Raw genomic sequence first — 24252 nt, 5'->3', positions numbered from 1 at the left:
TTTTCCCTCAACAGCTTTATTCTCTGGGTTTTAAGAAGGTCCTGTGCTCTCTCCCTTCAAGGCACATTCAGCTCCAGGACAAAAGCATGAAGAACACGTGCCCTACCTATTCCCTAAGTAAAGCTGCTACTGTGAAAACAAAGTCCGTGCTACCTGCGAAAGACGACCTGGAGCCTGAACTGGCACCAGCAGCCTACAACAGACCTCTGGTCTGCCAGGAAGAGGAGTGCTTAAATATTGATGCTCAAGAAGATGAGCAGCCAACAAAAGAGCCTGAGCCTGCAAGCAAAAAGGAGCAGCTGTCAGTAAAAAAGCTGCGAGTTGTACTGTTTGCTTTGTGCTGCAACACGGAACAGGCTGCGGAGCACTTCCGAAATCCTCAGAGGCGGATCAAGCGCTGGCTACGAAGGTTTCAAGCTTTCCAAGAAGAGAACTTGGCATCCCTGTCAGAGGGCAAGTACCTCAGCCTAGAGGCTGAAGAGAAGCTAGCGGAGTGGGTCCTCACGCAGAGAGAGCAGCAGCTGCCTGTGAACGAGGAGACTCTCTTCCAGAAGGCCACCAAGATTGGCCGATCCCTCGAGGGTGGCTTCAAGATCTCCTACGAGTGGGCGGTGAGGTTCATGCTGCGGCACAACCTCAGCATGCACACGCGGAGGGCCGTGGCCCACCCTCTCCCCAAAGACGTAGAGGACAACGCCAGCTGCTTCATCGAGTTCGTGCAGCGGCAGATCCACACTCAAGACCTGCCCCTCTCCATGATCGCGGCCATCGACGAAATCTCTCTCTTCCTCGACATGGAGGTGCTGAGCAGCGACGATCGGAAGGAGAACGCCTTGCAGACGGTGGGAACTGGGGAGCCCTGGTGCGACGTTGTCCTTACGATCCTTGCCGACGGGAGCGTTCTCCCAACGCTGGTCTTCTACCGGGGTCACGTACAGCAGCCCGCCAACGTGCCGGAATCTATCATGTTGGAAGCAAAGGAGAACGGATACAGCGACGATGAAGTCATGGAGTTGTGGTCGTCCAGAGTGTGGCAGAAGCACACGGAGTGCCAGAACAGCAAGGGCATGCTCGTGCTGGACTGTCACCGAACGCACCTATCCGAGGAAGTACTTTCCTTGCTGAGTGCCTCCAGCACTCTGCCGGCTGTTGTCCCTGCCGGCTGCAGCTCCAAAATCCAACCTCTGGATGTTTGTATAAAAAGGACTGTGAAAAATTTCTTGCATAAAAAGTGGAAAGAGCAAGCCAAGGAAATGGCGGACTCCACGTGCGACTCGGACATTCTTCTCCAGCTGGTTTTGTGCTGGCTGGCAGAGGTCCTGGAGGTCATTAGTGACTCTCCTGAACTTGTGCAGCAGTCCTTCCTGGTGGCCAGCGTGCTGCCCGGGCCGGACGGCACGGCCAACTCGCCCACGCGCAACGCCGACATGCAGGAGGAGCTGATTGCCTCTCTGGAGGAGCAGCTGAAGCTGAATGAGGAGCAGCAGGAGGCGGCGGCAGCCGAGGTCCAGGATCGGACCCAGGCCGAGGAATCTGCAGACCCAGAAATCCTCCATCAGCTCTTCGAAGGCGAAAGCGAGACTGAATCATTTTATGGCTTTGAAGATGCTGATTTGGATCTGATGGAAATCTGAGCACTGCTCTGTGAATCGTGATCCTGAAAGGGTTATTTTTTAAATAAATGTTGGATGAGACCATTACACTTCCCTGTGGATTTGTGGGTTTAGGAAATTCGTAGGCGATCACTCAGATAAATAGCCATTTATGCTGTTCATTTATAAGTTTTGTGCTTTTTTAAAAGAAAAATCACTGTGTTGGTATTTTCTGAAAATATATTGTGGGTGAATATTTTTGCGTTTTCTTTACCTCACTTGTATCATAGTTTTCTGTTTTTATTGTGCAGAAATGTTTTGAATTATACATTGTCAATGTGACCATTTCTAAAGAAAGGAAAAAAAAAATATGTAGCTAATGAACCAGTATATAAATCTCTTTGGTTGTCTTAACACAGGTTTTTTTTTTTTCTTTTTTTTAACACTTGACCCAGAGATTTAGGTTTCTGTGGAAAATTTAGGTATGAATTACTGCTCTAATGTGTGAACCTTCTATAATTGGCCATTAAGATTTGGGTTTGGTTTGGTTTTTTGTTTTGTTTTGGGTTGGGTGGGGTTTTTTTTGGTTTGGGGGGGGGTATTGGTTTGGTTTTTGTTTGGGTTTTTTTTTTCTAAGAAGAGTAATTATTTTGCTTGTGAATTTGGACGCAGGGTAAAAACACAAGCAAAAGCATTTTGCCTGTTCAGTGCCAGCGCAGCTTCTTGGGAGCCACGACACTTTGAACTGGGGTTGGACTGCGATCCGGGGTCAGGGAGTCAGGGGCAGTGCCGACCCAAACCTCTTGCTTTCCCGGTGACTTTCTGACACGGTGCAGTGGTTCCTCTCCTCCACCCCGGAAACCACCTGGCACCCACCTTGCTCCAAAGAATTACTGACAGAGGGTACATGGTGGAAGAGGAAAGTCAAGTCTGTCTTGATCTTCCTGTACAGTAGATGGGAGTTAAAACTGTACGGACCATTAAACATTGACCTTTTAACTACCAATAGTTGATAAACCTGCTTTAACCAGTGGCATCAGACACTACGTTCCTTAGAATTAGAAATCTGGTTTAATGAAACAAACTGTGATGTGCACAAAAAAAAAAAAAGAAGACCTTTGTTTTTATTTTTCACTGCCAGCTTAAATTTTTCTACAATTTGCATGTTTGAGGGTTTTTTAATTGTATGTATTATGGTATAAACGGAAAGCATTTTGACATACAGAATTCAGAAGCACCTGCACCTTTCTGTTTCCATAGAGGTTTTGTGAACCTTCCCTATTACCCAAGGAAAGCAGGAGGCAGCATGTGCAGACCTGTAAATGGTTCATCTTTAAAATGTACATAAGTGGAACATTTAATAAAACCAGGGAAATGGATTTATAAACATGTGTTTTTATTACAAACTATTTAACTCTTGTGATATCATAATGCTTAATATTGCCATGCGTCGCAGATTCCTCTGCAGGCTGGGGTCCCGCTCCGCGCCCTTCGCGGGGGGAAGATGCAGAGTCATGTCGCATGTCCTGAAGAATCCCAGAGATGGGACAGTAATTAAATGTGTTTACATGGCATTAACACTCGAGGCAGAGTTCTGTCTGACTGCATTTCTGCCACCCCTGCCTGCCCTTGAACTTCAGTAGGTTCAGTGGAACAGCCTACTCTTCCCCAGTGAGATTTTCTTCTTCTTTTTTTTTTTTTTTTTAAATAAAAGTCTGAAAAATCATTAATAAAATCCTCTCCTGAATAAATATTTTTGCTGTTGTTTATCTCAGGTAGTAGCAAATACCACTCAATATGATTTATTAATTTATTTCATGTAACGCAAAGAAATACCCAACTTGGCCCTCTCTGAGGTGCACGTAACGGCAGCACAGCACCTCGACGGGAGCTGTGGGGCGATCGCCGGAGCCCTTGTGTTTGTGTGTCTGCTCCCAGTGGGCAGAGCAGTGGGATGGAAGCGGGGAGGGCTGGCTTGTTCTGATCTGTTACTAGAGAAAACGCTGAAGCAACTAAAACCCACCACCCCTTTCATCTTTGCCCTCTGTGCTTTCAGCTGGTGCATTGGACAGGCACTGAGCGCAAAACGTGGATGTTTGTGAGGATGTGGCGTGCGACACCGTCAGAGATGATGTGGTTGCGTGCGCTGGAGCCCGGCAGCTCGGCAGCTGGAGGAGGCGGTACAGGAGAGTAGCAAGGAGCCAGCAGGTAGGCAAGCTTGACACCTCCGTCTGGGAACGCTGCCTTCCCCTCCTGGCTTCACCTTCTTGTCCAGCCCATCGCACTGCCTGGGAGAGCTGCTCCAGCGCTGTCTGCGCTCACCCGCACTCCCGTCCAACAGCCGAAGGCACCACGGTTCTCACGTTCCCCAGGAGTGCCAGCGCTTGCTCAGCCAAAGCAGGAGGAACCCATCCAACTCTTATGCTCAGCTGCATGCTGTTTGCAAATACTTCTTTTTTTAAACAGAAAACATCTTTAAAGATGCGTTTTCCTTCTGTCCACAGGTGGCTTTTAAAGGGTGACCAAGGCTTTTTACCCACCCAGATCAGAACTCCGAGTTGCCTGGACCACAAGCACCCACAGGGTAGACACGGCACGTGCCACACAGTAGCCCAGATTGCTGGAACACCCAAAGGATTACAGCGTGCTTCCCGTTACAGCCGGCAGGTTGTTCTTTTAACTAGGGCAAATCGAGAAGCAACTTGCACAAAACGTGCCAACCTGCAACCAAAACCTTCGCTGGAGACACGGGGGAAAGCGAGCACTGTCCCCATCCTGGCGGTGAGGAGCACCGTGACCCAGCTGACACACACCCGATCGATCCGGTGAAGGGACTGCGGAGGCCGGTGCATTTACACATCTAACAGAGTACGGTACCTACCAGAACCCCAGGCAAGAAAACAACAAAAGCTGCTTTTTTTTTTTTTTTTTTTGCTGCCCTTCTCCAGCAAAACTAAAGCCTTGCAGCTGTTAGTAACCTTCACTACCTGAAACTAGGACTAGACTTCCCGAAATCAGTATTTTTGGGGCATCCCACAAACTCCATCCCACCCATAGCACAAACACACAGGCTTGTCTTAACAGGTTTATTTTGTTTCCAAAACAAGTCAGATCAGAACTTCAAAAGGAGTAACAGATTTACAGCATGTATAAAGGGTGATAACGTGGACACAACATCCTGGAGCAGCTCCTCGGAGATCACTCAAAGCCACTGCAAAGGAGATATTTACATAGGTCAGGATACTACACAAAACCTGGGCGTGCTCAACATCTGCACTAACAAAAATCACCATTTTCACTTTTATCGGGTGCTGCCTGTCAGTGATGCTTGTCCTGAGGAAGCACAAAGGCAGCAAAGCAGGCTCTACACCCACAAAAAACTCTCCCATGCCCAAAGAACTCACACCGATGCCTTCAGGGCTCGGCCGTAAAAGGGAGAGCGGCCTCCCAGAGCGTGAGGAATCTGGGAGCAGCAGGGATCAAGGAGACTACTGAGGCACGTGGCAGGGACGTTATCCTGCAACAGCTGCACATCACCCAGCTCTCATTAACCACTTTATTTTGGGCCTTCAGGATTTGCCGGACTCCCAGCTCGCAGGCCAAGAGCTCAAAGCGTGGGTAATCCAGCAAGCATTACCTGACAAGGTGTGCAATGTCCCAGTTGGCTTCCAGGGTCAATGGTCCTTCCACCTCCACGCCTTTCTCTGTTGCAATAGCTACTTCATACTGAGGACAAAAAAACATTGAAAGTTCTCAATAAAGCCCAAATTCCAGACCTGGATTTAGGATAGGCCCTGTGAAAGCTCTAATCAGTAAGTCAGTAATTACAGCCGTCCTTTAAACAGGTTTGTTTTAATGTGGCTTTGCATTCAGTAACATTTTCCTCTGTGGACAAGCAGAGGTAGTTGACAGTAGACAGAAAGGCTCCCAAAGCTAAAAGGTTGCAGCCTCTGGAGGCTACAGCTGCGGAGATGGGAGAAGCATCATCAGATCTCAGAAAACACCAGAGATGAGCTTTGCTGAGACTCAGAGTGCTCTTCTGAGGCGCAGGGCACCAGGGGAGGCTGACTCTGGAGGACAGCTTCGCTAACGCGATCTCTTACTACACCCCCTCTGCCAACTCGGGAGTTACTGCAAGGTTCCCTGTGACCAGAGGCGACCCTGGGTGAAGACTGGACCAGCAGCCCGAGGCGCGCACAGGCATGGCAGGGCACAGCTGGGCACTTACTCTGTTGAATGATCGGGCATCTCTGTAGTACAAGATTTTCATGCAACGCTCAATCAAGTCACAGGCCTCCTCCTTCGTCAGGCTGGATTTCTTCTCTAAGACTTCTCTCATCAGGGGCTGGGGGGAAAAAAAAAAAACAAACCCACAAGCTTGACAGCTCAGTCACCCAGCACTGAGGCTGCTTTAGCAGCTGAGCAGAGCAAGAGCGTACTCTACCTGAGCAAGGTACGCTCCGTAACCTGTAGCAAGCGTAGGGGCTTCATAGGCCACGCCAAGCATGTCCACGTAACCTAGGAAGCTGAAGGGACAGATCTGTGAGTGTGCTGGCTGTGCCGGAGAGCAACTTGACTTCTGAGCGGCTACACGTAGCCAGAGAACCTCCCAAATCCCATGCCATGAGAGGCAGCCCTGGGGAAGGACACAATATAACCACCACCTGCTCCACGCTGCTCGTCCTTGCTCACCTCTCGCCATTGTAGTACCCTCCGATGATGACAGTGTTCCAGAGCGGATTTATCTTGGACCTCCGGTTGTACATGACCCTCGTCAGCCACGAATGAATGGCTTTCGGGCTGTAACTGTGGCCATCTCCCAACAGCTCCTCATCGATTCTAATTTGGGTAGAAATTTCATCCAACTAAGAAAAGCCAGAAACCACCCAGAAAGGACAGCAGCATCCCCTGCTGCACCACGCAGAGCACCCTCCCGCGAGCTCCCCGCGGGCTGTGTCCAAGCAAGACCTTCCCTACAAGAGGCGAAACAGCCAAAGGCCACAAAGAGCAACTGAAACTGCTCTCCACAGCGCTCAGCAGAGGATTTGGAAAAGACACTTGTACCAAAGGCATTGCCAGCGGACAAGGGGGATTTCAGCCCAGTCCTGTCCCTGCTCAGTAAACGCATTTAATTATGTTTCAGCCCTTTAAGGACTGGGAAAAGGGCAGCACGGCGCCAGCCACAGCAGGGTGGGGGCTGGCCCGGCCCGAGCAGGGCCGCAGGAGCCGCAGCCGGCCGGGGTGAGAGCACTTACACCATCTGGTCGATGATTTGCTTGAGGTACTGGAAATCGGCGTAGTCACCGGACGCACCCAGCATGGTGGTGTCATTCACCTTGAGGAGCCTGGAGATGCTGCGGAAGCGCGCGAGGGAGCCGTAGGAGCCCATCATGTCCGCGGCGATGATCACGCCCCCGTCGAACTTCACTCCCAGCACCGAGGTGCCCGTCACCATGGGGCTCCTGCAGGCCCAAAGGTCAGCGCGGCCGCGGCCTCCCCCAGGCCCTCAGCCCTCGCCCCCCCGGGCCTCCCCCAGCCCCAATTTCCCCGCCCCAGCGCTCCCCCTGCTCCCACCTCTGCTCCTCCCCGGCTCCCCAGACCCACAGCCCAGCCCCTCGGAGGCCACCCCAGCGCCCCCAGCCCCCTCGCCCCCCGCCGGCCCCCCGCACTCACAGCGTCCGGCCGAAGGGCAGGAGGCCGGCGGCGGGGCCGGGCGCGCCGGGAATGTACGTCTGCCCCGGGGCCGGGCCCCCGGCCCAGAACGGCGGCGGCGCCCGCGCTCCCCCGACCTCCATCTTAGTCACGGTGCGGCCCGCGCTGCGCAGGCGCTTCGGGGGCGCGGCCCCTCCCGGCCGCCGTAGGCCCAGGCGAGGCGGGGCGCCGCCATCTTGGGTGCGGCCAGGGCCCGCTGGGAGGGTTGGGCGCGGGCGCCATCTTGGGTGTGGCGAAACTCGCCCCTTGGGGCCGAGGGCTCGTTCCGCCGCTGGTCCCCGCGCTGTCCCCGAAAGACAGGGGGCCGCCGCCCCGGCCGCAGCTCCCTCCCCAAGATGGCGGCAACCCGCTTCCGGCACTGCGCGCGTCACGTGAGTGCCCTCCCGGGGCCGGCCAGCGCCGGCGGGCGTGGCCGGGGGTGGGGCGTAGCGGCTCTGGTCTCGCCTTGGGGCGTGGCCCGGCCTGGCGCGGTCCAATGGGCGGTCCCGGGGGCGGGGCCTGGGCCAAGGTAACAGGTTGCGGTGGCAGCGGCGACCGGCGGCGCCGGCGGCGGGCGGTGAGTGGCGGCTGTGGCGGGGTCCCCTACGGCAGCGCCTATAGGGGCGGCTGTGGCGGGGTCCCCTATGGCAGCGTCCCGTACGGCAGCGCCTATAGGGGCGGCTGTCCCGGGGTCCCCTGTGGCAGCGCCTATAGGGGCCGGCACATAGGGGTGGCTGTCCAGGGAGGGTGCCCTGCCCTATGGCAGCGCCTTTAGGGGAAGGGTCTGTAGGTGTTGCCCTTCCTGGGCTGTGCCCTGCCCTGTGGCAGAGCCTATAGGGGCTAGTGCCATAGGGGCTGTTATCTCTTCTGTGTGCCCTGCCCCATGGCAAAGCCCATAGGTGCTGGGACTGTAGGTGTTGTCTTTCCTGGGCTGTGCCCTGCCCTGCGGCAGTGCCTATAGGAATTGGGGCTGTAGGGTCTCTGCTTCCTAGGCCATGCTCTACCCTATGGCAGAACCTATAGGGGCTGGGCCTGTAGGGGCTTTTCTCTGGGGGGGAACCTTGCCCTATAGAAGATGCTGTGGGGTCCCTTGTCCTTGGCATGTGCTCTGCCCTATAGCAGTCTCCGCAGGGGTTCTTGCCCCAGGGTGTGACCTGCCCTATAGCAGATCCTATAGGGAGCCCTCAGGCTGCTCCCCCAGTGAAGGACCTGGATTGTCCCTGTCGTGCCAGCTCTCCTCCATCAGGGATCTGCTGTCCCCTATGGCCCCTATAGAAGTGCCTTTACCTGTCTGCTGTGGGCACTGCCCCTTCCATAAGGGCTCGGCTTTTCCCTATGGAAGTTGTGTCTGCAGGTGCCCTGTCCTTTGAGGAGAGCTCCCATACAGGGACCCTATAGCATCCCTCCATAGGCCCGCTATAGGGGTGCTGGGCAATGCTGCCTGGATAGCACGGAGGCGCCAGCCGGGAGGGCAAGTGGCAGCCGGGACCAGGGGAGCAGCCCTGGGGCCACCGGGAATGTCGCTGTGGGGCGGGAGACCCTCAGGCTTCACCGGGCACCCAGGGCTTCGTTTTTAGCAGCCTCTTTAAATAAGAAAGAAAAATGTGGGGCTTGGGTGTCACCCCTGCTGCCACCCGACTTATGACCGACGTGCACCTCGAGGTCCCCACTGTGCTGGTCCCGTCCCCTGCCTGCCATGGTCCAGGGGCGCTGGCGGCGGGCTGGGGGCTGCCTGGCCTCTCCCACCACCCCAACCAGTCCAGCTGGTTTGGAGCCCTGGCCGTGCGTCTCTGTCCGGCGGGGATGAGGTTTGCGGCGCAGCCCCCCGCTGTGTGCGGCCGTGGCAGCATTTCCCCCTCGGCGTCTTCTTTTTGGGGGTGGGGGCTGCAGTGTCGCCTCCAGGCGCTGCCCAGGGATGGAGAGTTGGGGGGATGCTGAGCCGGTCCTGGCCATGGCAGCAGGACGGTGGCAGGGGGACACACGGGGGTCCCTAATTTGGGGTAGAGCTGGAGCCCCCAAACCCTGCAGCACCGGGGAGCTGCTGCCTCGTGCAGAGCTGCGTTATGTCCCCGCGGCTCTTCCCTGCTCCGTGCCGGTGTCCCCCGGGGAAATATTTATCCCCGTGAGTGTGGGGATCAAAATAATTCCGGTTTTGAAGGCACGACTTGCTTGGAAACCAGTAAACTGATCCGATGGGTGCCGTGGTAAACACGTCACAGTGCGGCCAGTGCCGCGCCGGTGGTCCTGGGGCGCTGCGGAGGAGTGTGGCCCTCGGCACGGCGATGGTTGTGGCTCTGACCCTGCGGTGTTGGGGTCCCGCAGGAGGGGACGGGGCTTTCGGTTCCCGAAACCTGGCCTTGGGAGCGGGCAGGGAACGGGATTTTCAGCATCGGGTTGATGATTAACCTGAGGGCGGATGGGAAGGAATTTGGTTCTTATCAGCTCCCGTGGGAGCCCCAGGGGCCACCGTTACCCCCCGCCGTGGTGTCCCCTGGCAGCCACTGCGCCCTGCTGCCATCGCCCTGCTGCCGTCACCCTGCTGCCATCGTGGCACCCTGGCGAGCCCGTCCCTGTTGCGTGACACAGGTGCCCTGGTTTCGGTTCCTCTGACCCGCCTGGCGGCTCGTGTGCTCGGCTGAGGACTTATCGAGGTTTCAGGCTCCGGAGTTTGCAGGAGAGCAGGAATAGCCGGTCCCTGGCGGTGTCGGCACGGGCTGGCCCGGTGACGGGCAGGGCACAGGCACGGCATGTGCTGCCCGCGCCCGAAACCATCCCCGGACTTTGGCCCCAAGCAACTGTGTGCGAACGCACCCGAGCGAGCGGCACGGCCGATGGGGTGGAGGGGAACCCTTGGTGGGAACAGCCTGAACCTTGCCGGGAGCCAAAAAACAGGTGACTGGGGAGAAACACGGGCTTTGTGCGTCCCTGCTGGCCCTTTCCCTGCCATGTCGGTCTGGGCCGAGGTGCCGTGGGATAATCCAGTGGGGTTTGCTCCCCACACTCGGGGGCTGCAGCCACCACACGAGCTGCCCGGTTCGGAGCAAGGTGGCTCGGAGATGGGTGCTGGTGGCAATGGGAACGGTGCCGGCTCCTCGGCGTGTGGTCGAATTACCTGGCTGACCTTGATGGAGGAGGAACAGCCTGAGCCGGCTGCCATTGCCTTCCCTACCTGGCTGGTTTTGGCGCTGGCAGGGAGCGCAGAGCCCCGCTCAGTGTAGGAGCCTTTTCCAGCACCGCCTGCGAATTGCAAAACAACTTTCTGGGTTAACGTCGTCGGCACAAAGGGCTTATTGTGCCGCTGAGCCGGGCGAGCGGAGCTGGCTGCTCGCCACCCCGGCACTGCCGGCCGGCAGCGTGATGCTGGAGCTGCGTGACTGTGGTGAGGGTCCTGTCCTGCCCCATCGCTGCCCGCCCCTGCCCAGCTGCAGGACCCCCTGCCCGGTGCCACCGCCACCAGCCCGACCCGGGGCAGGGTTGCGGTGTTGGAGCAGGTGACAATAACCCGCCTGGTTTATCCCCAACTCTGCGACCCCCCCCTCCGGCTTCCAGGCTCCTTCCCTGTGGTTTCCAGTGAAATCCCCTCCCGGGGCTGTTTCCACAGAGGAATGTGATCTGGCTCCAGCCCCTTTATCTGCGAGCTGGAGCCGGGCCAGGAGGAGGGAGGCATTCCTGGCAGATTACCGGCCTGGCTCACCTGCTCCCGCTGCTGCTGCCAGAGCCCCCCAACGCCGGGAGCGAAGCCAGGCACCTGGGGCCGGTGCAGACCCTCAGCCAGGCAGACCCCTGCGGTCACCGGCCACCTGCCTCCCGCCTGTGCCAGGGCAGGGCAGGGGGGCAGAGCCACGTCCTTGGCCAGCGGCAGTGCTGGCACAGCCGGCGCTTTGCTTGCCGAGCCCCAGTGCCGCGCGAGGATGCCGTGCCACCCCTCGCCGCCCATCCGAAGGTCTTCCCAAGGCGGGTGCTGCACTCAGGCCTCATGGTGCCCAGCCCGGGGGCTCCGGGGGCTGAGCCTCCTCCTCACCCGCCGCACTTTGGACACTGGCAGCTGCGGGAAACCCCAAGTCTCGTTCCTGCAGCCAGTTCCCTCTCCACGGTTCCCCGCGGCAGGTTGGTGGCTGTCCTGCTCCCCCCAGACCCCCCATCCCGATGGCTCGGAGGACCGGTGGGATTCACTGCAGGGGCTCTGGCTGCGGGCGCTGGGCTCGGGGTGTTGTCGCATAGGCTGGTGTTTGTTGCTGATCTCGTTAGCTGGACACCATGCAGGGATAACGAGCTCATGGGGGGGGCTCTTCTCCCATCCCTTCTGGTGGCTCCTGGGTTCCGTCGCCTCTGGAATAAGCAGCCGGTGCTTTGCAGGCTGCTGCCCTGGCTGCTGGGGCCGGGGGGCTGCAGGAGACCCCAAGGGCTCGTGGTGACTCCAGCAAAATGGAGGAGGCGCAGGAGCTGCCCCTGCCGAGTTTGGCCAGGGGACGGGAGCAGACGGCGGCGGTGGGGAGCTGGCACGGCCGGGGGAAGCGAATGGCTCGTCCTTCCTGGCACTGCCCAGCGGGGTCGGCACCGCACCTGCTGCCGCCTCCGGCCCACGCGGCTCCTCCGGCCCCACCACCGCCGGCACCTTCTGTCTCCCCGCACAACACCAGGTCCCACGCAGCGGGGCTCCGGCCCCAGCTGCTCCGCACAGCGGGCGCGGGAGGGGAGGTGGGCTCGGCGTTGGCGCGAGGCTGTGGCAGCATCCAGCTGAGCTCAGCACCCCGCGGTCCATCCCTGCCTCCGCTCTGGGCTGCGGCGGCTCTGGGGGCAAAGACCTAAGCTGAAAGCGTGGGGGTCTGGGTTGGCAATTTTCTTTTTCTCCATGCACGGTATGTGTTTAAGCACACACCACCCCCCCCCAGTTTGGGGTCCCCTTGCGTCCTGGGGTGCCCCTGGGACACTCACCAGGGGTGCGGGTGCAAGCTGAGCGCTCGGCACCTCGCATCGCTCCTGGCATCCCGCTTAATCCAGGGAAAGGAGCCGCTGCGGGTGCTCGGAGCCGGGGTGAGCACGGTGCCGTGGGGGTGAGCACGGTGCCGTGGGGCGAGGCGGCTGATCTGGGGCTTTTCCATCACTTAACACCCCCCCCCCCAGATGCCGTAGGTGAGCTCCTCCCCGCCCCCCCCCCCCCCCCCCCCCCCCCGCGTCCTCCGGTCTCCCGCCAGCCGGTATCACCGTGGGTGCCGCCGGGGCCGAGGGGGAGGGTCACATCACGCTGTTCCCAATATGTCACTGCTCATCTCTGTCCCTCCCCACGGGACGCGGGCGGCTGCCCCGGCCGCGCTGGGGGTGATGCTGAGGGGCGCCCGAGCTCCGGCTGCAGCGAGGCTGCGGCGTTCCGCAGGCGCCTGGCAGGCAGCGGGAGCAGCGCCCGGCTGCGGAGCCCGGCTGGGATCTCTGCGATCTCCGGATCTCTGGGATCGCTGCCTCCCCTCCGCATACCCGGGGTCTGGCTGCCAGGGGCCAGCGGCACAACGCGCGGTGAGGGTCCGGCTGCCGATGCCGGGTGTGGAGGGGGGGGGGGGGGGTCGCTCTCCCTGCCCTCCCCAGCATCCCCCCGGGAGCAGCCGGGTGATGCCGGTGCGGGCACAGCGAGCCTTGTCCCCATCCTGTCCTGGGGACGCTGCAGCGCTGGCACCGGCTGTCCTCTGGCACCCATCCTCGTGGGGTGGGCAGGCGCCGCCAGACCCTCGCCGAGCGCTGCCTCTGGTCTGCGGGTGACTCTGTGCCCTCCCCCCCTCCCCAGGACCGCGTGCTGAGCCCTGGGATGGAGTGGCCGGCGAGTGCGGCGATGGAAGAGAAGCAGAGCCCCGTGGACTACGGTGTCCAGATCCGCTTCATCAATGACCTGCAGGAGCCCCGGAGACCCCCCAAGACACGCAGCAAGCCCGGCTCCTACGGGGTGGCCGTGCGGGTGCAGGGCATCGCGGGGCAGCCCTTCGTGGTCCTCAACAGCGGCGAGAAGGGCGGCGACTCCTTCGGGGTGCAGATCAAGAGCCAGGGCTCCTACCCCAACCCCCCCGCCGGCCCCTGGCTCTCCGGCTCCCTCAGCTCTGACTCGGACCTGCCGGAGAACCCCTACGCTGGGCGGCCGCCCCAGCGCGGCTCGTCCTGCAGCACGTCGGATGAGGAGGCGAGCAGTGCCTCGACGGCCCCCAAGGCTCCACCGGGCAAGCGGCTGCTCCGGGAGGAGCTGCGGAGGTCGCAGTCCCACGGGGATCTGCTCAGTGCCACCATGGACCAGCCCTTTGCCACCGGTGCTCCATGGGCCGGTGGCAGCCGGCAGCCCCGGGCCCTGGCCGGCAGCAGAAGCAGCAGCATGATGAACATCGCGCCAGAGCGGAGCAAGGCTGCTGGCTCCAGGGCCGGGGGCAAGGACGCCTCCTCGGACACGGAGGCTGCAGCAGCCGCCGGCGGCAGCGACGTGGACACCAAACCCCTCTCCTCGGTGGATTCCCTCATCAGCAAATTTGACGGGAAGGTGCAGCCGCGAGGGCGGGCGGCCAGGAGGGGCCGGATCCCCTCGGAGGAGAGGAAACGCTCGCAGAGCCTGGACGGCCGCATCTCCCACCGCGACGTGCTGGATGCTGGGGAGCTGAGTGGTGCCCAGTGCCAGGCCGGCAGCCTTCGCCCCCAGCCCCCGGTGCCCACCAGCAGCCTGGGCCACCTGAGCAGAGCTGGGGGGATGGAGGACAGGGGGGCGAGGGGCCCACGGCCAAGCCGGGGCGTGGAGGAGCCCATGGCCGAGCAGCTGCAGAGCAAAGCCCGTGCAGAGCTACAGGTACCAGGGGGGCGCATCCTGCTGGGATCACAGGGGTCACAAGCCCCTTAGAGTGGGGCACCCACACGGGCACAAAGGCGAGCACCGGTGTTCACCGGAGCAGCAGGACCCAGGGGGTGGGGGGGTGGGACTCATGTCCTTGCTGGAGCTGAGCTTTTTTATCCCTCACGGCAGCTCAAATCCACCCCGGACCTGCTGCGGGACCAGCGGGAGGTCACCCAGCCTGGCAGCAGCGAGCACCCCAAGGAGGTCATCTACAGCATCCTGAAGGAGGGGTGAGCCCCCCCAAAGCCCCCCACCCCGAGCATCCCCATCACTCCCTGCCCCTTTTCCAAAGCCCTGGTAGCTGTGGCCAGGGGGCTGTAGGGTGGTTTGGGAGCGGGATGCCCCCGTAGCCAGCAGGCGCTCAGGATTTTGGGGGAGTGAGCAGCAAAGCCCCCCGGCTCGGCTGCGCGCCCCCATCCCTGAGTGCTTCCTTCTGCTCTGACACCCACAGGAGCAGCGAGAGCGAAATCTCCCTGAAGAGGAAAACTGCCCGGCTGCTGGAGAGGATGCAGGAGCTGGCAGTGAGTTAAAGCTATCCCAGTGCCACTCCCTGCTTGCGGGGTGGGGGGAGACACCGGTCCCCAAACACCCCCGGCGGCTCCTGCCTTCCCAGTACCGTGTCCCAGTGTGCCAAGGGCAGGACCCCAGCGGTGTGCAGCTGGCAGGCAGTGGCTGGGGACCCGGCTGAGGCCCTGGGGGGTTGCAGCACCCCGAACCCACGGGTGAGCCTGGGGGGTCTCTCCAGGCACCCACCAAGGACGCGGCGTGTTCCCAGCCCCAGCACCGTGAGCTGGCCAAGAAGGTGGAGGAGCTGCAGGAGAAGCTGGACGAAGAGACCAAGGTGAAGCCGAGCGGGAGGCTGGGGGACACTGGGTGGCAATGTGCATCCCCGCGGGGGGGGAAGCGCAGTGGGTCCCTGCTCTGAGCCCCCTTCCCTTGGGCTCGGGTGCCCAGGTGAGACCAAACCTTCTCTGGCTGCTTTGCAGCCCGGTGGGGTGCCTCAGGGATGGGGGGCTGCAGCATCCTTCCTGTCCCTGCCAGAGCTGGGGGATGCTGGGCGGGGGGACCGGGAGCACCGCTGCAGTCGCTGGCTGATCTGCCCCCAGGAGGGGACATAACTGATGTGCCCCCCACCCCGGTGTCCCCTCTCCCACAGCTGCGCCAGAAGCTGGAGCTGCCCAGGGAGCCGGCGAGGAGCAGCTCTGCTCGGGCGCTGGAGGCCCGGCTGCGGGAGGCCGAAGGGGAGAGCCAGCGCCTGCGTGGGGCCCTGGACAAGAAAACCCAGGAGCTGCAGAGAAGTTTGCAAGAGTAAGAGCCACCAGCGGAGTCTGCAGCCACACTGCCGAGCGCGCCAGGACTGGGGCCGTTTGTCTGTGCCGCATGTGGGGATGCAGATGGATGGGTGGTGGGAGGGTGGCCGAGGCGTTTGGGGATGCAGAGAGGGCTGGGGGAGAGCAGGGTGAGTGGCTGCCACCCCCGCTGTCCCCATCCCCTTTGCTGTGCCGGGATGAGCCGCTCACCAGTGTGGATGCTCGTAGGTGGGTGCTGCAGCCCCAGCCCTTCGGGGCTCAGGTGTGGCTGGGGTCTTGGGGGGAGGGCTGGTCCCTGCCCGGCTGCCAGGGGCCCTGTGCTGCCCCCCAGGCTGAGCGAGCTGAAATCGGCCAAGGAGCAGGCGGAGACCCAGCTGGGCGACTGCAGGGAGCAGCTGTTGGTGCTGCACCAAGAGCTCAACCACCTGCGCCAGGGCTCCGGCACGTCCCCGGACGGCGATGCCCTGTACAAGGTACGGCGCTGGTTGCGCCAGGGCTGAGCATTCCCTCCGTGCCGCTCGGCTGCCACCGAGCCCGGCTATCCCACTCGCCCAGGAGTTGCTGGAGACCAGGGAGGAGCTGGAGGAGGCCCTGAGCTCCAAGCAGCGGCAGGAGGAGCAGCTGCGGCTGCGGGAGCGGGAGCTGACGGCGCTGAAGGGAGCCCTCAAGGAGGAGGTGGCCAGCCACGACAAGGAGCTCGACCGCGTCCGGCAGCAGTACCAAAGCGACATGGACCAGCTGCGGCGCAGCATGGAGGACATCTCACAGGTCCGGCCATGAGGAGGGCTGCTGGGGCGAGCCGGGGGACAGCACTTGCTGGCTGTGGCTGGGGAGGGTCTCGTCTTGGAGTTGGTGTCCTTGAATTCCCCCTTTAAATAGTCCTGAGCTGGAAATGGGGTTTGTGTCCTGCCCCAAACTGACCCCACTGGGGCACCCAGCTCTCACTCCATCAATGGACCCTCCAGGGTGGAGGTGCTGGGGGTGGGTGGAGCCAATGTGCGGAGATGTGGGGGCTCCCCAGGTCCCTGCAGGGGTTCCTGGGCTGGTTCGGGGGCAGCATTAACCGGGACAGGACCTCAGCACCGTTGGAGCATCCCGTGAGGATGCCACTCTGTGGGTGAGCGCTCAACGCTGCCATCCAGGATCAGGCCAGCCTGGAGTCAGAGAGGCAAAAGATCAATGCTGTGGTGAGGAACCTGCAGCGGGAGCTGGAGGAGAGCACAGAGGAGACGGGACACTGGCGGGACATGTTCCAGAAGAACAAGGACGAGCTCCGCAACACCAAGCAGGAGTAAGTGCCAGGGCTGTGCCTGAGCCAGAGCCACAAACAGCTTTCAGGGAGGCCCAGCCACTCGCAACCATCCAGCATCTTTACTTCAAACCCCATTAAAACGTGTCGGGAGCTGGGATGGGGCTGGTTCTCCTCCTCCTACCCTGGGCACATGGGGAAGAAGGCGATGGCCGAGCCGGGTGCCGCTCTCCCAGGCATATTGGGACCTGGGAGCGGGGCTGTGGGACACAAAGACACGGGGATGGCTTTGGATGGCCTCATCCTGCCTCTCTCCAGGCTGCTGCAGGTGAAGCTGGAGCGGGAGGAGTTTGAGGAGGAGCTGCGGGAGCTGCGGGAACGCTTCGCAGCTGCCCGGGAGGAGGTGGACCAGGCGCGGAGCAGCGCGGTGGACCCCAGCGAGCTGGAGGCGCTGAGGAAGGTGGGTGAGGAGGGAGCAGGCACATGCAGCACCAGGGACCATGTCCAGCGCTGAGGGTCGCTGACCCCCTGTCTCCTCCATCCCAGGAGCTGCGGCAGGCACGGGAGACGCAGCGGGAGCTGGTGGCGGAGAAGCAGAGCCAGGAGGAGCAGGTGCGGCAGCGGGAGCGGGAGCTGGCAGCGCTGAGGGGCACCATGCAGGAGGAGGCGTCCAGCCGCGATGGGGAGCTGGAGCGGTACCGCAGGGACCTGCAGCAGCTCCAGCAGGAGCGGGACGAGGCCACCAAGGTGAGCACCAGGCAAAGGGGTTTGCCCCTGCCCAGCCACGAGCTGATTCCCCACTGTGGGTGTCCTCACGCCTTCCGGCGAGCCCCAGGTTTTGCAGCTGTGGGGGCGATGAGGCAAATCCACAGCCCTGGATCCACCACCCTGGGCTCCTCCCGATGGATGCAAGCCCCAGCTGGCCTCCAAGCCTGCCTGGCTCAGCAGCTGACCCCGGGTCCACCCCGTGCCATGGCTGCATTGTAGGCAAAGGCATCCCTGGAGAGCACGCGGGAAGCGTCGGAGCAGGCGAGGAAGACTGTGGAGTCCAGCCTGCGGGAGGTACAGGAGCAGAATGACGACCTGAGGAGGAAGATCCTTGGGATGGAGATGCAGCTGAAGGAGTACGAGCGCCTGGGCGAGAACTGGGAGAGCTCCCAGGCACGGCTCAAGGAGAAGGTCACCAAACTGGAGGTACTGGGGCTGTAGCCATTCCTGAACTGCCCTGAGCTGTTCTCCTGCCATGGGAAGGAGTCCGAATTTATCCCTGCTTGCAGGCAGAGCGCAGGCAGATGGAGGAGTCGCTGGGTGAAGCCATGGAGCGGGAGCAGGAGCTGCTGATAGCCAAGCGGTCGCTGGAGACCCGCTTGGAGGAGGCACAGCGGAGCCTGGCCCGGCTGACGCAGGAGCACCAGGAGCTGAGCGTGTCCTACCAGGACGAGCAGCGGCAGAAGGAGCAGCTCAAGCGTGCCAAGAGCGAGCTGGAGGAGCAGAAGCGCCTGCTCGACCGCACCACGGAGAAGCTGAACAAAGAGGTTGGCCACATGGGTGGCTCCAGGGCCACTTGCACCCCCAGGTCCCTTGTCCCATGGGGCATCGTGTGCCGTGACACCTGGTCTCTGTGCCACAGGATGGGGATCTCTGAGACGCCCTCGCTGGGTTGGGGCGGGGGGATTCAGGACTCTGGGCATGGATCTGGTTTCCCTGCAGAGCTGGTTGGGACTGATCCTTCCCCGATGGCCGGGGAGACTCTGCAAAACCACGTTGTCCCCAGGGATCAGCATCCCCAGGTGTCCCAGGGCCAGGTCATCCCCTGCCCTTCTCCAGGCAGCTCCTCAGGAGCTTGGTGCCTGCTCAGAGCCTGGAGTCATCCAGGCTGCTCTGGCAGGGCTTGCACCCCTCTCCACGATGCTCCTGAGCCCGCGGGGCCGAATTGTCCCTGCCGGCTCCGTGCCCACGGGTATCTTCTCCCACCTCGAGCACGTCAGCTCGGGACAGGGTGCAGAGGCTGGTCCCCAGCTCCTGAGCTGTCCCCGCTCTGCCGCAGCTGGAGCAGATGACAGAGGAGTCACACAGCTCGCTGACCATGCTGAAGTCGCAGCTGGAGGAGTTCAAGGAGAAGTCGCGGAAGGAGATCACGGACTCCCAAAAACAAGCCAAGGATCGGGGCGCCGAGGTGGAGAAGATGCAGTTCAGCATGGGACGGCTGCAGGATGAGGTGCGGCGAGGGCTGGCGGGCTGTGGGTGCCCACGCTGTCCTCTTCGACCCTCCATGGGGAGCCCGGGGACACGTCCCGCATGGTGACACTGTTGCCCTCCGTGCCACAGGTCGCTCGGCTGAAGCAAGCGCTGCAGGACAGCCAGGCGGAGCGGGAGAGCGTGTTGCTGGATAAGGAGGTGCTGCTCCAGCGCCTGCACAACCTCGAGCAGGAGATGGAGACCAAGAAGCGCTCCCAGGACGATCGCTCGCGGCACGTCAAGGCGCTGGAGGTGGGGAGCGCGGGCACCCCAAAACCGCTCACCCCATCCCTGCAGTGCTGTGTGCTAACAGCAAGGGGCAGAGCTCGCCCAGCCATGGGGAGTTACGCAGCCTGGCAGCGCTGCGGGGGGCGTGCTGCTCCTAATATTAATATTTATTAATTGCCAGCGCAGCCGGCTTTGTTTCAGTTCCGTCCCGGCATTGCCCCGCGGCTTGGCTTGCTGCTTGCCCTCGCTTTGCGGGTTGCTCTCCCCCAGCGGGGTGGTGGGTGCACGGGGGGCTGCACAGCATCAAACTGCCGGGTCTCATATCTGAGCATCTCCCTTCTCCCGCCTGCCAGAGCCTCCCGGGCTGCTTGGGTTGGGTTTTGCAGGGCTGGGAGCGTTGTGGGGGCAAAGCCCCTTCCCCCGGCACCTGGCTCGCTGGCCTGAGCCCCTCCTGCTTGCCTGTCCCCCTGCCCATGCTGACCCTTCCCATCCCCTTGCAGGAGAAGTCCAAGCGCCTGGAGGTGGAGCTGGACGAGGAGAGAACCACAGTGGAGCTGCTGACGGAGAGGGTCAACCGGAGCAGAGACCAGGTAGGGCAGACGGTGCCGAACCTGGCTGGTGCCATGGCAGAGCCACCCCTGGCTCCGGCAAAATAGTGCTGGATAACTCAGGTCCTCGGGTACAACTGGTCACTGGAGTTAAAACCCCATTAATTAGTTATTAGCAAGCAAGCTGGAGCTCTCTGTCACTCTAAACACAACCGAGATGACGGTGTCTGGAAAGCTGGTTCAGGCACAAACGGAAATTATACAAGCTTGGAGAAAGAAAAAACAACAAAAAAGAAATCCCCTGAAATTACAGGGTGAGGTTTGTGTTTGTGCAGGAAGTTGGGGCGTAAATTACGCCGGTCTCGAGGCTCTCCCCTCCCTCTCAACCCACCTGTTTATTACCTTCAAAGCGGAGCCGGTGTTTGAGCTCTGCGGGTGGGCAGGAGGTGCCCGACGAGCCTCCCAGGATCTGGGGCAGCTCCTCTGCTTACAGCCTGTGTCCCTCCTGCCCCGCCGGGATCCAGCCTGGGGCTTGGAAAGGGGATTCCCACCCCTCAGGGGTGGTTTTCCTATTTTTCCATCTGGGAAAGCGGCGCATCCCAGGGGGAGACTTTTCCCATAAATGCTGGATGTGTCTGCGGAGCTGGGATGTGCACGAAACCGCAGCTGGGTTCGGCTCAGAGGGGGCCCCACCGGATTTTGGGGCCGCTCCAGTAAAGTTCAAGCAATTTTTTGTATGAACTCTGATTTCCTTTGCTTGAAAATAATGCACAAAGCTGCGTGTTTCGCCTCGGTCAACCTGAAGAAGGCCCCTGCGGTGGTTCTGGTTTTGCTCCATTGGTGGCTCAGACCCATTCTGTGCCCCGCGGTGCCAGGCAGAGCTGGGAGCACACCCGGATCCCTGAGTCCCAGTCCAACCAGTTTAAACCCTCCAGTGGAAAACTGCAGCCCTCATCTCTGGGCTGCTCGCCAGAATGGTGGTAACTGATTTAGGAAGGAGCCAAAACCCTCTTGTCGGGGGTTTTTGGTGTCACCGACACCGGCTGTGTGCCACGGGACAGCCACCGTGCAGCTGTTGGGTGCGTTGGGTCTTCCCGTCCTCTGCAGCGCCAGTGGCACGGGGAGAAATTGCGGTGACCCTGGCCTCTCGCCGAGCAAATGCAGCGGCAAAGGACGTGGCAAAGCCAACCCGTGCCACGTCCTTGTCCCCAGATCGACCAGCTGCGGGCAGAGCTGCTGCAGGAACGCTCCAGCCGGCAGGACCTGGAGTGTGACAAAGCCTCGCTGGAGAGGCAGGTAAGGTTGAACCGCGAGGGTCTGGGTCTAGCCCGTGGCCGTGGGGGTGGCCAGACCCCTTGTCCCACAAGAGATGCAGGGCAAAGCGTCTCAGCGGGGCCCCGCTCCTCTCCGGAGCATCCCTGGGAGAGGGACTGTGTTCCCGAGGAGCTTTTCCTGCTGTGAAGTTCCCCCTCCTCCTCCCTGCTCTGGATACGGCCCGTCCCATCCTCCTCATTCCCCATCACTGGCCAGAGCATCCCTGGAGCTGTCTGGCATCTCCCCAGGGTGGCTCTCCTGCTGGATCCTACCTTTCCTCGCGGCTCCCCGCCAGCTTGCGTACCGATCCCTTCGTTAGCTAACCCCAAGCTGGCTCTTAACGAGACAGATCGATGGGAACTAAGCTCCTCGAGCTGTTCTTGTTCCCGGTGTGGAATTCCCATTGCCAAGAAAAACACGGGGCTCCTACTGCTGATGCCGCGGGGCCTGGCCCAGCAGTGGCTGCCATCGTTACCGGTGCCGGCTGACGAAGCTGGGCGATGCCGCTGTGCGGGGCGGGGCTTTGTGGTGCTTTTGGGGTTGGTTTGTGGGTTTTTGGTCAACAGGGGTGTTTAAGAGCAGGAACGGGGGTATTGAGCGGCGATGGGCATCGCGGAGCTGATGCTCTTGCAGACCAGTGGTCCCCAGTACATCGTTGTTCCCTCCGCTCTCGCCTCGTGCCCCGGCTGGTGCCAGCGCGGCTAATTGCCGTTACATAACCTGGCTCGTTAGGTCTCCTCCTTAGGAAAGGGATTCTGGGCCCTGACTCACCGCCGGGATTTACATAAGCCAGGCTCTGTGCCTTTCCCACCGGGGCTGGTAGCCCCGCGGGGGTGACCGGGATGGCTTTGGGGTTTCTTCTCTCCCTGTAGAACAAGGAGCTGAAGAACCGCCTGGCCAGCTCGGAGGGGCTGCAGAAACCCAGCAGCAACGTCTCGCAGCTGGAGGCACGGGTGGAGGAGCTGCAGGACAAGCTGCAGGCAGAGGAGAGGTACCGGGCACAGAGACCCCCACCTCGGGGGTGCCTTGGCCCTCGCCGGGTGCCATCCCCCACCCCGTGCCTTGCCGTAGGGAGAAGAGCGTCCTGCTGTCCTCCAACCGCAAGCTGGAGAGGAAGGTGAAGGAGCTGACCATCCAGATCGATGACGAGCGGCAGCACGTCAGCAACCAGAAGGACCAGGTAGGTGGTGGGCGGGAGCCCTCAGAGATGCCGACCGGCCTCGGGACCCCTGGGCACCTGCTCCGCACCGGCCATCCCCATCCCATGGGAGCTGCGCCGTCTCCCCACAGCTGAGCCTGCGGGTGAAGGCCCTGAAGCGTCAAGTGGACGAGGCGGAGGAGGAGATTGAGCGGCTGGAGGGCGCCCGAAAGAAGGCGCAGCGAGAGCTGGAGGAGCAGCACGAGCTCAACGAGCAGCTGCAGAACCGCATCAAGGCGCTGGAGAAGGAGGCTTGGTAGGGGGCTCCAGGCTGGGGGGGGGGTCCCAGCCCCAGTGCCAGGCGAGGGCTGACCCCTCTTCTCCCTCCTCAGGCGCAAGGCCGCCCGTTCGGCCACTGATTCCTCCCTGCAAGACGACCAGCTCAGCTCAGATGAGGAGTTCGACAGCGCCTATGGGCCCTCCTCCATCGCCTCGCTGCTCAACGAGGCCAGCCTCCAGACCAGCTCCTGCTGACGCCCGCCGTGCTGCCCCGGCCGCTCCAGCCCAGAGCAGAGCTGCGTCCCAGAGGCCGGGTGACAGGCTCACCGCAGCTGCTGCCACTCGATGCAAAAACTCTTCCAATAACACCACCGTGAAGGGAAGTGCCGCTCAAGAAGCGGTGGGATGGGGGGACGCCCCCATCCCTGACACTGTCTTGCCTCTTGGTCTTCATACGGGTCTCAGGGTGTGTTTGCACCGTGATGTTTTGCTGGGGGGAGCTGCCCACTGCAGCCGCCGCACCCCTCGGTGACCGGGTCCCGCCGGACACCATGGCCCTGGGGTCCAGGATGTGGCCCCAGGGATCAGGCTCCTGTGGGAGCAGCCGGAGCACGGGGCCGGAGGGGCTGGGGGCACCTGCGGCTCCGGCCACCCTGGCTTATTTTTATACGCAGCCACCCTTCATCCCCCCACTGCCCTTTCCCCTCTCCAAGTGATATTTTAAATAAAATTGAGCCTTTTAATGCCTGTGGCTCATCAGCCATCTGGGGCCCAAGGGGTGGCGCAGGCTCCGGCACGTCGGGCTGTGCGGCACCAGGCTCCTGCCCAGCTCAGGGAGCACAGCTCCTTCCCCGCTCCGCTGGATCTGGCCTGGAGATAAATCCTTGTTATCGCTAATTAACGAGGATGGGAGTCTTGCCAACCACTAATTAGTGCCATTGCGTTGATTGGCAGGTGGTTACCGCAGTTCCCCTCCATGGCCTCGAGCAGGGCCGAGCTGGCTCCATCCCGGAGCCAGCACGGGGCTGGGACAGCACCCAGTGACCCGGCCAGCCCTGTCCCTGCTGCCTCAGTTTCCCCTCCCGTGCCCCAGTGACATTTAACTGGGAGGGAGCCAGCAGGGATGGGACACGGTGACGACAGCAGGGCCACCTCTGTCCCCTCTGGTCCATGTGGGCTGTGGCTCTGCATCGCCACCGCCCAGGGCCGTGCCAGGCTCGGCGTGCCCAGCATCCGGCCCACGGCGTCCCCGCTGCGGCTGAGCCAGCCCGGCACAACCGGTTCTGTCCTCAGCTCCTCCCGGACACGCGTGTCGGGGCCGAGGTCAACCGCCGTCCCCACCCTGTGCCTCGGTTTCCCCAGCGGCTGCTCGGCCCGGTAAGGAGGCAGGGCCCCGCCGTGCCTCAGTTTCCCCCATGGGCACCACGGCGGGGGGGGGGGGGGGGGAGCGGGGGCTTGGGGGAGGCGGCGCTGGCTCCCATGGCTGAGCGTGACCCCAGTTTGGGGCAGAGCTTGGCACGGCTTGGCACACCTCGGCAGGCCTCAGCACAGCTCTGTCGTGGCTTGGCATGGCTCTGGCATGGCTTGGCACGCTTCAGCAGGCCTTGGCATGGCTCGGCGTGGCTCAGCACGGCTCTGGCACGGCTCTGGCACAGCTCAGCACAGCTCGGCACAGCTCTGGCATGGCTCAGCGGGGCTGGGTGCGGCTCAGCAGGGTTCAGCACGGCTCTGGCCCGGCTCGGCACGGCTCGACAGGGCACCCCACCGCTCGGCGCTGCCGGGCAGGCCCTGGCTTGGCTCGGCGAGGGC

General features: G+C 61.7%; 3 protein-coding genes across 18 annotated transcripts in view; 2 read left to right on the top strand and 1 right to left on the bottom strand.

The window, feature by feature from the left end:
• POGZ (pogo transposable element derived with ZNF domain) overlaps positions 1 to 3288 on the top strand; it is a 45239-nt gene extending 41951 nt beyond the window's left edge. For all 10 annotated transcript variants that reach the window (XM_080368044.1, XM_080368047.1, XM_080368046.1 and 7 more), the window contains one exon: positions 62 to 3288. In XM_080368044.1, coding sequence (XP_080224170.1) covers positions 62 to 1634 — 1573 coding nt within the window. In that variant the 3' untranslated portion in view covers positions 1635 to 3288. The remainder of the gene's footprint in view (positions 1 to 61) is intronic.
• A 1376-nt stretch (positions 3289 to 4664) lies between these two features.
• On the bottom strand, positions 4665 to 7428 carry PSMB4 (proteasome 20S subunit beta 4). Its single transcript, XM_080368132.1, has 7 exons — positions 7266 to 7428; positions 6848 to 7054; positions 6285 to 6431; positions 6037 to 6118; positions 5821 to 5937; positions 5230 to 5318; positions 4665 to 4803 (listed from the first exon to the last, which is right to left on the bottom strand). The coding sequence occupies exons 1-7, from the start codon at positions 7385 to 7387 to the stop codon at positions 4791 to 4793; spliced, it is 777 nt and encodes a 258-aa protein (XP_080224258.1). The 5' UTR covers positions 7388 to 7428; the 3' UTR covers positions 4665 to 4790.
• A 151-nt stretch (positions 7429 to 7579) lies between these two features.
• Positions 7580 to 24250, top strand: CGN (cingulin). Of its 7 annotated transcripts, none has more exons than XM_080368036.1 (22): positions 7823 to 7860; positions 9870 to 12794; positions 13060 to 14094; positions 14269 to 14369; positions 14591 to 14660; positions 14885 to 14980; positions 15296 to 15447; positions 15781 to 15922; positions 16005 to 16217; positions 16592 to 16740; positions 17017 to 17158; positions 17245 to 17445; positions 17686 to 17892; positions 17976 to 18233; positions 18746 to 18916; positions 19027 to 19188; positions 19665 to 19754; positions 20925 to 21008; positions 21899 to 22017; positions 22098 to 22206; positions 22317 to 22480; positions 22557 to 24209. In XM_080368036.1, exons 2-22 carry the CDS (start codon positions 12540 to 12542, stop codon positions 22696 to 22698), a joined length of 4062 nt encoding a protein of 1353 aa, XP_080224162.1. In that variant the 5' UTR covers positions 7823 to 7860; positions 9870 to 12539; the 3' UTR covers positions 22699 to 24209. The 7 variants fall into 7 exon arrangements, 6 of the variants coding, with proteins under 6 accessions (XP_080224165.1, XP_080224164.1, XP_080224162.1 ...); XR_013924226.1 differs by lacking the exon at positions 7823 to 7860 and having other exon boundaries at positions 7915 to 12794; positions 22557 to 24158; positions 24199 to 24250; XM_080368039.1 differs by lacking the exons at positions 7823 to 7860; positions 9870 to 12794 and adding an exon at positions 7580 to 7675.
• Positions 24251 to 24252: the final 2 nt, after the last annotated feature.

This window comes from Falco punctatus (assembly GCF_963210335.1).
Source record: "Falco punctatus genome assembly, chromosome: 18".
NCBI classification, from domain to species: domain Eukaryota; kingdom Metazoa; phylum Chordata; class Aves; order Falconiformes; family Falconidae; genus Falco; species Falco punctatus.
Note: the sequence above shows the minus strand (reverse complement) of the source record. Positions and strands in the feature narration are given on the sequence as shown.